This window comes from Lactuca sativa, chromosome 1 (assembly GCF_002870075.4).
Source record: "Lactuca sativa cultivar Salinas chromosome 1, Lsat_Salinas_v11, whole genome shotgun sequence".
Classification (NCBI taxonomy): domain Eukaryota; kingdom Viridiplantae; phylum Streptophyta; class Magnoliopsida; order Asterales; family Asteraceae; genus Lactuca; species Lactuca sativa.
Window position 1 is genome coordinate 82,218,415 of NC_056623.2, and position 10,590 is coordinate 82,229,004.

General features: G+C 32.1%; 1 protein-coding gene across 2 annotated transcripts; it reads right to left on the reverse strand.

Annotated features, from left to right (window-relative positions):
- Window positions 1-5,649: 5,649 nt before the first annotated feature.
- Window positions 5,650-10,122, reverse strand: LOC111881092 (uncharacterized). 2 transcript variants are annotated; one of them, XM_052771405.1, is made up of 8 exons: window positions 9,888-10,122; window positions 7,813-8,241; window positions 7,557-7,719; window positions 7,161-7,458; window positions 6,972-7,056; window positions 6,750-6,840; window positions 6,590-6,669; window positions 5,650-6,274 (listed from the first exon to the last, which is right to left on the reverse strand). In XM_052771405.1, the coding sequence occupies exons 1-8, from the start codon at window positions 9,987-9,989 to the stop codon at window positions 5,900-5,902; spliced, it is 1,623 nt and encodes a 540-aa protein (XP_052627365.1). In that variant the 5' UTR covers window positions 9,990-10,122; the 3' UTR covers window positions 5,650-5,899. The 2 variants fall into 2 exon arrangements, with proteins under 2 accessions (XP_052627365.1, XP_052627368.1); XM_052771408.1 differs by lacking the exon at window positions 9,888-10,122 and adding an exon at window positions 8,325-8,644.
- Between the last annotated feature and the right edge of the window lie 468 nt (window positions 10,123-10,590).

Consider the following 10,590-nt stretch of genomic DNA (forward strand, 5'->3'; position numbering starts at 1 on the left):
TAATCGACCTGATTAGTTGGATGGGTTAAAGCTAAGGTAAAATGACGTACAAATGTAACTTTTTTATTATTATTATTATTATTATTATTATTATATATTTAACCATTTAAATTATTAAATATATTCATATATATTAGCATGTTACCTGTTATAAGTGGAGTTGTTAAAATGTAAACAATTTGTTTTAAAATTTTTTTTATAATTTTTTAGAATATTTTTATGATATTTTTTTACAGGTTTTCTAATATAATATTTTAAATCATTGTTTGTAATTTTTTTAAATTTTTAAAATTTTTTTTTATATAGTTTTAATACAAGTGTTTTTAAACCAAATGTTTTATAAATGTTTTAAAATTTTCTTACAAGTATTTAACATTTTTTTTCTATATTTTCATACAATTTTTTTTATAACTTTCATACATTTATTTCTAAACTTTATTTTACAACATTTTTAAAGTGTTTTATAGATTTTGTATGATAGTTAAAATTTTTTTTATAACATTTTAAAATACTTTCGTTAAATACATGTTTAAAACGTTGTAGTAAAAAAATTAAAAGTTTATAAACTTCTAATTGAAAAGTATTAAAAAAGTTAGAATAATTTTAAAACATTTACATAATATAGACATTTTTTGTTTTTTTATTTGCTAAGTAATATTTTATTTTTATCTTTATAAAAGATCCTCCATACTTATTGTTATATATTTAATTTATTTAATTTTATTGTTAGCTACTATTTACTTAAAAAAAATAATATATATGCTTAAAAACAAAAGAAAAAAAATTATAAGAGGCCATATAAAATATTTAACAAAACAATGAATATTTAATAATTAAAAAGTAAAGTTTAAAATTAATCAATATTTAATTAATATTTAGGAAATTATAGATATTTTAAAAATAAAGTTTTGAAAAAATAATACAAACAAATCTAAAAAATAAAGTCGCTATTAAAAGTGGAGAAAATGACTTATCAGGGTAATTAACTTTTCGTTTTGTTCACATTTAGGCAACTTTTTTTTCGTACACATTTAACTATTTAACTTGTTAATTTGTTCACATACTACCATTGCCACCTGCTATAGCTGGTGATAATGGCAATATGTGAACACATATAACAAGTTAAATAGTTAAATGTGTACGAAAAAGAAAGAAGTTACCTAAATGTGAACAAACAAATAAAAATGATTACCCTCATAAATCATTTTCCCTTAAAGTTACGTATAATGGTTTAAATAGTCCCTCATGACTATTTTTGCAGTTTAAGGGTATATACTTCTAGTTTCTGGTTTTAAAAGGGCACTTTGGAAATATGAAGGGGTCACTTGGTGACCCCATCCTACGTAGCAACTTTCTAATTCCACATATTATCCAATTAGATTAATATAGTCTACGTCATTGTCACGTGTATATAGGAGTTAATGAGAGATATTGTACGTTTTAAACACCTCAATTGTCTTTTTCGAAAACTTTCTTCTGTAACTTCCTTATCAATATTCGTTGTTCAACTGTTCTTCAGTCCTACCCTTTTCTTTAAGTGCTTGTCGCTCAAATCGGCGAACTTTGTCGTTTCTATGGTCGTTTTCATGAAGATTGATCTACATTTTGTTGGAACTTTTACCAGGTGCCCCTCTATTACTTACTCAGATGGAGCCGAGCAAAGGTTTGATGATGTTGATTTTGTTGGAATGGACAAGAACGAATTTGTGGAGTTCCTTGAAAGATTCTCTATTGAGAGATGTGTAAATGTGTACTTTTGCACGCCCGATATTGATTTTCCTGATTGATTAAGGATAATCGTCACCGACATGGATTACATGGAACTAATCGAAGTAGGTTACGCTTCTGATTGTGTAATTGATGTATATATGGACCATCTTGGTGTTAATGTACATCAATGGACTCTTCAAGGGCAAGCAGAAGTTTGTAGTTCTTTAGACCAATTATTTGGTGCAAATGAAAATCATGAAGAAGTGCACAATCGTATGGATATGGATGATGAAATCGACATGCATTATTTACATAGTGATAGGGATGATATCCAAGGTGCAAGGGAGGATTCGCAAGGTAAGCAAGATGATGGCATTCACATGGAAGTGGACACTGAACCTAATAAGTGCATTCCTATGAAAAGACAAAAGATGATGAGTCTTTGAGTAAGTTGTTCCCAAAGGAGCAAGTCATCCCCCACAGTCCACTTCGTGAAGACAAATGATCCACCACAAGAGGATGATGTAATATCTACTGGCCAGCTATTTACAATGAGAATGTTCATTGGAAAAGCATAAACTTTTATTAGGTATGAGATTTGTGAGTCTTAAACAACTGAAACATATGATGTGTAACTATGTTGTAGCAAATGGTTATCATTTATGTTACAAAAAAAATGATAGTATGAGACTATTTGTGAAATGTTGTTCCGGGCAGTGCAAGTTTAAGATGTGGGCTTCTTGGATGAGTGAGGAAAAGTCGTTCCATATTAAGAGTCTCATAAATGAGCATAGTTGTGCAAGAAACTTCAAGTTAGGTTTAATTCTGAACTAAACCTGGATAGTTACTCATTACACAATACAATTCTTACAGAAACAAAAGGTTAGTGTCAGGCTACTTAGGGATGATGTTAAAGAGAAATTTGGTATAGATGTGAGTATGGGACATTGTAGAAGAGCAAAGAAGTATGCAATTGAACTGATTGAAAGAACACTAGTGGAGCACTATGCAAAGATAGGGTCATATGGTGAGGAGATTTGAAGATTAAGTCCAGGATCAACTGTCAAAATGGATGTCAATTCTATGTCAGATGGTAAGAATTATTTTAGCATGTTTTACTTGTGTTTTGATGGGCTAAAACAAGGGTGGAGAGGGAGCTACAAAAGGGTTATAAATATAGATGGATGTTTCTTAAAGGGGTTATGTACCGGAGAGCTAATATGTGTTGTAGGAAGAGATGGCAATAATCACATATTCCCAATTGCATTGACAGTTGTTTGTGTAGAGAACAAAGAAAATTGGAAATGCTTTTTGGAAAACCTTAGAGATGACCTTCAACTGGATAATGGTTTTGGCATAACATTAATATCGGATCAACATAAGGTAAGTTGTTTACTTCCTACTTTTGAAAATTGTAGTTGGTGGTTTCATTTTATCTAACCTATTACCATTGTTGTATAGGGGCTGTTAGAGGCTGTCAAGGAAGTATTGCTTACTGCTGAACATAGGCAGTGTGCAAGGCATATTTTTTTTTCCAACTTTAGGAAAAGATTTAGTGGTGTTCACTATGAAACCATGTTTTGGAAGGCAATAAAGGCATCCATCGCAACACCCACGACTTTAAACTTCTGATCATGGTCATCTAGCTTGTGCTGTAGAATGATGTGGTCGATCCTGCACACGATATAGTCCTGCCCGAGCTGCTCCTTCAACCGTTGCATTTCAGATTGGTTTTATGAAAGCTTCTTACCACAATCACAGAAGATTGAGTGGAGCACATTGTAGTTGATGTCTTCACCAGAATTTAAAGAGTCGGGTGAAGGTGGTGGAGCCACATGGGTGTGTCCTGCTTTAATTCGAGACATGTGCCTGGGACTCAATCGAATCGACAGTGTAAGATTGGTGGGGTGTTGGCGGAAATTAAAGACAACAATTACTCTTTGCATGTGTCATCGAGTTTCATCGAGTCAACTCAGTATTGACTCAAGGGGTTAACTCACATGCTTCCTTGGCATGTGATGAGGCATGTAAACCTGCTAAAATGGGTAACATGACTTTTCCAATCGGTAAAACACAAGTATATGACCTTAAAATGCCAAAAAAAAAAAGTCAAGAGGGACCATTTAAACCATTATACGTAACTTTGTTGGGCTATAGTGACAATAACTCTAGTTGGATAAATCCAAGAGTCAAATACTCGAGTAAATTACACGGATGGTCCCTTTGGTTTAGGGTAATCTGTGCGTTTTGGTCCTTAACAACTTTTTTTAACTCGGATCGTCCCTAATTTATATTTTTGTTGCACTCTTGGTCCCTATCCGATCTAAAAAGACTAATTTACCCTTACTGATTTCTTTTTTATCCTTTTTTAAATTATCTGTTATTTAAAAAATATTAATTAAATATGAAAAAAGTATTAATTAAAAATGTATTGCTTATTAGATATGTGGATCCACTTCCTCAACACCTACCATCAAACCTCACCCTCCACCCCCTCGCTTTCCTGTCCTTTTGAGACGAACCAACAGCACAACCACTTCGATATTCTCCAACGAACCACCATCACCAGTCAGATGTAAGATTATATAAAAAGGAACATAGGTCGAAAGTCAGTGTTTCTTCGATAAGCATAAACTATAAAACGCACAATGTGGTAATGGATCTAGGGCTTTCACACCTCAATTTCTCGTTCTTGTATGTCGGAAATTGTAGAAAGCATAACCATGGAAGTCGGAGACGGGAACTAGGGTTTCTACACCTCCGTTTTTTGTTCCTGTCCGTGGGAAAAAAAACTATGGCAACGGTGAAGATGGGTTCTAGGGTTTCTGGATATCAATTGGGTGTTTATTTGGAAATCGACGGATATGAAAGCAGTGATGGTGCATGTTGACGACGAAAATTGACCACTCTTTCTCACCCCCTCATGTCTTATCTCACTAATGGTCAATGGCATCAAACTAGCATTGTCTACATACATCATCTTCCATAGTACGACGATGACGTGAATGAACATGACGGTGATGTGAAGAATAGGTGTCGTCGGCGACCACTTTTTCCCCTTTATTCAGTTCGAACCCACTAAATTCTCTATTCTCTCACATGGAACACAAATCGATTTGGTTTGTCACTGATCTTGTCAGTCTCTAGACTGTATTTTGGGTTTCAAACATCGATTCCCGTCATCGATCTTCTTCATTTTCTTAAACTTCGATCTTCGTCTTCGATACCACGGTTAATTTCTAGGACTCATCATCGATTAGATTTCAAACATTTTATGTTTAGTGGTTAGAACTGCAAAAACTAGAACACCATAATAGAATCGATGTGAATCGGTGAAGGCATCGGAGGGTGTTCTTCTGATACCGACGAAAGGGTAGGGGGTTCATCCGAATCTGGTTTTGTTCTAGGATTCATCATCATTTTCAGGTTTTTATTTTGGTTTTGGATTTGTGTTACAAGTTTGATTTTAGACGTATATTCAGATTTATTGTTGAAACGTTAGAGAGCTTTGTGTTGAGTTTTGGGTAATTTATGTGGTATTGGATCTATGGCCGAAGATGATGATCGGAGCTGGAGCTGTTACCGGTGACCGGAGGTGGTGGCAAGAATGTAGAGGAGTAAGCTAGGATTGGTCATTTTTCTAGCAATATATTAATAATTTAATTTATTTAATAATAACTAGAATAATATAAAAAGAATTAATAAAATAAAAATAATCATTAAGGCCAAAATAATCTTTTTAAGTTAGATAGTTTTGTATGTATATATTTGATGGAATGGGAAAATAGTCACAATAACATTTATCAAGTTGTTTATTTCTTTTTCACCATCAACACTATTTCTAATGTTAGTATTATGATTTACTTTCTCGTTTTATTCTCTTATGTTTTTGCTATGTATATATACATCAAATGGTTTAAAGAGATCAGACACTAGACATTAATAATTCAAAATCTCATTCCAAATGTGCACCAAATATATTCAATATTTGATAAACACATAGTTGATATCATACAAACGATACAAACCCAGACATATTAGTGCACGAACCATAAATCATACTTGAACATTATTAATCTATCACTGAGAGGTCACCACATTTTAACCCTCTCTTTTCTTAAAGTTGTGAAATATCTATTCTTAGAAGAAAATGAAAATTAAAAGACATCCAATGGCATCTTAGCTCCCTCTACAAGTTCGAAGTTTTCCAAAATGGTGGCGGCGGTTGTGGTGGCCGCGGTGGCTGTGATGGTTGTGGTGGTTGTGATAGTTGTGGTGGCTGATCACGTGATAATGCAGCTTCATCAAATGGTAGTTCTACATTCAAAACAACATCCGGAGAAGCTATATAAGAGGGTGGTGGTGGCGGTGGTTGTGGTGGACTTTCAGAGGATGGTGATGATGGTGCGATTTCAACAATCCGAGAATCAAGTTGCTGATTTGATCTGCTATTCCACCATCTTCTTAACCTTAAGACCTCCACACCAATGGACCTACCACATATTGCAACCCCACAACCAGCAAACGTTGCAAGGAGAATCGACAAAATTGGTTGAACATGAACCTATACACCATTAAAACAACAGTGAGTGTCTTCACATTGCAACCTTGCACTTCCCGATTTTCAACTTTATCTTATTAATTACAACATTGTACCTTGAAAACTATAATGAGTTATAGAAATGAAAATTACTTTAATTTGTTCAACAACAAATGGATATATTTTTCAAATTACAACGTTGTAACACGAAAAAAAAAAATGGAAGGATAATGCCATAATAAATAATTTAATAAAACTAAGTTATTTTTTATGGCATTTAATTCTTCCTCACAAACACGAACTGAGTAAAAAATATATATAAAAAAAAAAAATCGTTACCACTGAGTAAAAAATATGTGCGAAAATCACCACAAACACGAACTGAATTGTCGCGTATAGCCACACAAATCTTCGTTCCACTGTCCAAAAAAATATTAACATCTTTAAACAAAAAAAAAAATTATATAAAACATACTACAAAAATGAAGACAACACTTACCCATGGCTGAAGAAGTCATGGATGAGAGAAGACCTAATACACAAGAAAATGGAAGAGATAGAGCGATTGAACCTGTACCCATATTCCCGACCTTCACAAGAACACATTTTTATCAAATCAATATCTGAATCTGAATGTCATAATAAATTTAACCCCAAAAAGTTACATTAATTTGTGCACCAAATTCATTTAAAAATAACTAAAACTCATACAAATCTTTACCAGAAGTTGCTCAAGAAAGCAAAAGTACGCAAGAATTGTAACAATAACAAGAATCGGCATCTCTTTCCACACTCGATAAATATCACTGCTCAAATCAAAACAACAATGATATAATTATATGATAACTTCTGTCATTTCTGTAAAAAATGTTATTCTTCGAGGGAATATAAAAAAAAGTTTAAAACTTGCCTGTATCCATTAACTTCAATGTGATGCGCATGGGATATTGCAGTTTCATGCGTGTCTCGATTTCTAACTGTACTATGGATTCTTAAAAGTGTAACGGGTAGATTTTGGACATCTTTATGACACACGTCACATGTTTTGTTACCTTTTATACTAAACCATTTCACAGCACATTCTTTATGTGCTAATGCGAGTTCACCTTTGCAACTACATTCCATTTTTAGGGTTTCACCACCTTCACATAATTCTACAAAACATATCCTGCAAACCGCTTCTTCTTCCGCTATATCATCACCATCATCTTCACATAGCATCATCAAATTAACACATGTAAATAACGATATAACGATTTAAATTATGTGATGATATTGTATATCAAAAGAATTTGAAAAACAATACCTTGATTATCAGCAGGATTAGGAGTTGGTGTTGTGGCATCAACATCTTTCACCCGTGGATTTGATGGAACCACTCGAAAAAACGAATCCATTCTTTTCAAACGTGTGGTTTCATTAAATATGGGGACAGATTGTGATCGAGGTATATGTTCATGGACTTTCATCTACAAATAATCACGTAATTAAAAAAAATATTATATCGACTTACTATTAATTTATAATAAAAGTAACACAAAAACCAATAAACTGATCATCACCTGCAAATTAAGCGATCCACCTGCTCTTCTCAATACATTAGACACATGGTCTGAATGTGGGGTACTCATCTTTACAAAAGGTGTAAACATTTTTGTAAGCGACCATGATCTTGCGATAGAAGACTTCTCTTGTTGAGGTAAAGAAGTCGAAGAAGATGTTGGAATTACTACATCTGAAATAGTATTATTTCTGTTCTTAAAACCCAGTTTTGGTCGAAGACTTTTCTTTGACGCTTTGCTTCTTGATGAAGTTGAACAGGTTTCAGGTGATGCTCGGAGATTAAAATTCACTTTTCTGTGATATGGTGGTAGTGGTGGTGGTGTTGGTGGCATCTTTATTCGAATAAATTCTTGAGAACAAGAAGATTGTAATGTTCTTGATGGTGTACATGTCCCCAAATTCTTGCCATAATCTTCGTTATCAATTACCTGAAATGAACAAGAAAAAGTAAGATTTCTTAATTATAACTTAAAAACAGCGATTACTTCTATAAAAATGGAGCAAGTAGTACCATAGTAGAAACTAAAAAAGGGTCTATGAAATCTTGAAACAATATGAACAATGGAAGAATAAAGTTGTCGTCTTTTATCTGATCAAAAACCGTAGTTTATTTTGTGGGTCCAGTTTGTTTATTAAAGATTTGAAGGAAAATGATATACACGAGTAAAACCCAAGCTTTTCCACATCGTTAATGAACTTTTGGAAGCTTTGATTGAAATGCTAATGCAAAGCCAAATCATTTTGCACTAACAAAAGCATCTGGATGATTATATGATTCTTATAAAAGCCACAAAATGTCGAATCGGATGCGCTTTTTTTTTTCAAAATTTCAAATTCATAAAGTATGCCACTAATCCAAACAACAATAATTCCAACCAGCCATTCAAAGCTAGAATCATAGGGTTTTATTTAAGCGGGATAATATGTAATATAAAAACAAGATTACTTTAGAAAAAACTTTATTATCGTTATGATTTTAAATATTATCTTGAAAATATTTTTATTACAAGACTCTTTATTATCGTGAAATTATAGTTACAAAGGATATCATGTGATGTGGCCCTGAAAAGTTAAAAACTGACTTTCTTTTTATTGTAAAAGTCGATGTTTAAAAGCTTTAACAGGCTTTGGGGCTTTCATCCAAGAAGTACGGAAACTCTTAAAAGTAACTCAAGCAACATAAATTTCTTCATAAAGTAAATATGCAAAATACACATCAATTTATATTTAGAGGGTTTATATAATTTGCTAAAAAAATGTTATTATTGTGTACGCAAAAGACTTTTGTGTAAGAATCGGTTCCTAAAATAAATGCTATATTCACATAAAAAATCAAGATTTACTGCAAAAGTTTGTTTCATGTTATTATTTCTTAGTTTCCCAAATGAGTTATCCAAAAACCTTTAATCCAAACATGTTTTTAGTGAAAATTGCAATATTTGACTATGTTTGACTATTAGTGTAAAGTCTAAAGTAACCTTTTTGGTTTCTCCTCGTAGCCAGAGAGTGAAATGATATCATTAAACTGCAAAAATAAAGTTCTAAGTTATAATTTCTCAGTTTCCTAGTTGAGTTAAATAGTTTCTTGGTGAAAATTGCAACACTGGGATATGTTTTACCATTGGTAATATGTCTAAAGACTAAAATACCCTTTTTGTGTTTACTAATTACCAGTACCCAGAGAGGAATATAAAAAGAAAAAAAAAATCAAGATCAACTACAAAAGTTAGGTTCAAGTGATCGTTTCTCAATTACAATGTGTGGACCATGTTAAAATCAATCTTTTATAACAATAAAAATGGGTAAATCGGTAATTAAACTCAAAACTTACAGCTAGAATATAACTTGTTTGGAGGGTAGAATTTTGTTCATAATTAATATTAAAACGATTGATAAAATGCTTTGCTCCAGATCGTAATAAGTTGCCCTCACAAAAAAAACATATACCGAAATGCTTAAATGTCAAGAAAATCATAGTTGTAGTAATCAATCTTTTAATCAAGAAATACCAAAAACAGATTAAAATCGAATTAAGAGGAAAGAGAAAAATGTGGGGAAAGAAATGAAAACCAACCATGTGAAGAGGAATCGCAACTTGTTCAGTTTGGGAAGAACTTGAATGATCATGTCCCTCATAACTGGTGGATTTAAGACCATTATATTCTTGAGATTTCATGATTTCATGTAGCAATTTGAGCTGGGTTTTGATCTTTTGTGAGCACCAGAAAATTTGATGAAAGCTGGAGAGAGAGAGAGAGAGAGAGAGAGAGAGAGAGAGAGAGAGAGAGAGAAGCAAGTATGAATTAATATGAGCATGATATCATTAGTTTTTCATGTTTCTATTTTTTCTTTTTTCCTTTTTTTCACAATCGGTAGCCAACCAATTGATTATGTGAAATCTAGGGGTGTGAATTTTGGTTAAAGAAAAAGGAAAAAAAATCCAAACCTTTTTTAAAAAAGCGACTACGGAATTTTGTGGTTCAATTCATTTTATTGTATATATGCATAAGATACCTGAAATACTAAAAATTATGTTTATTTATAAGATTATTTGATTAAATGTTAAAAAATAAAATAATTAACATGTATTTACAAGTTATGTTGAAAATTAAAATAATAAAAGACGCATTTATGTCATCATGTATAATTTTTAAAATTTTTTTTATGTAAAATGTTATGAGCATTTTAGTGAAAAAAAAAAATCATAAAAAACAAAAAACAAAAAAAAACAAAAAACAGAAAAAACAGAAAAAAATCAAAACTCAAAAAAGGTTGTC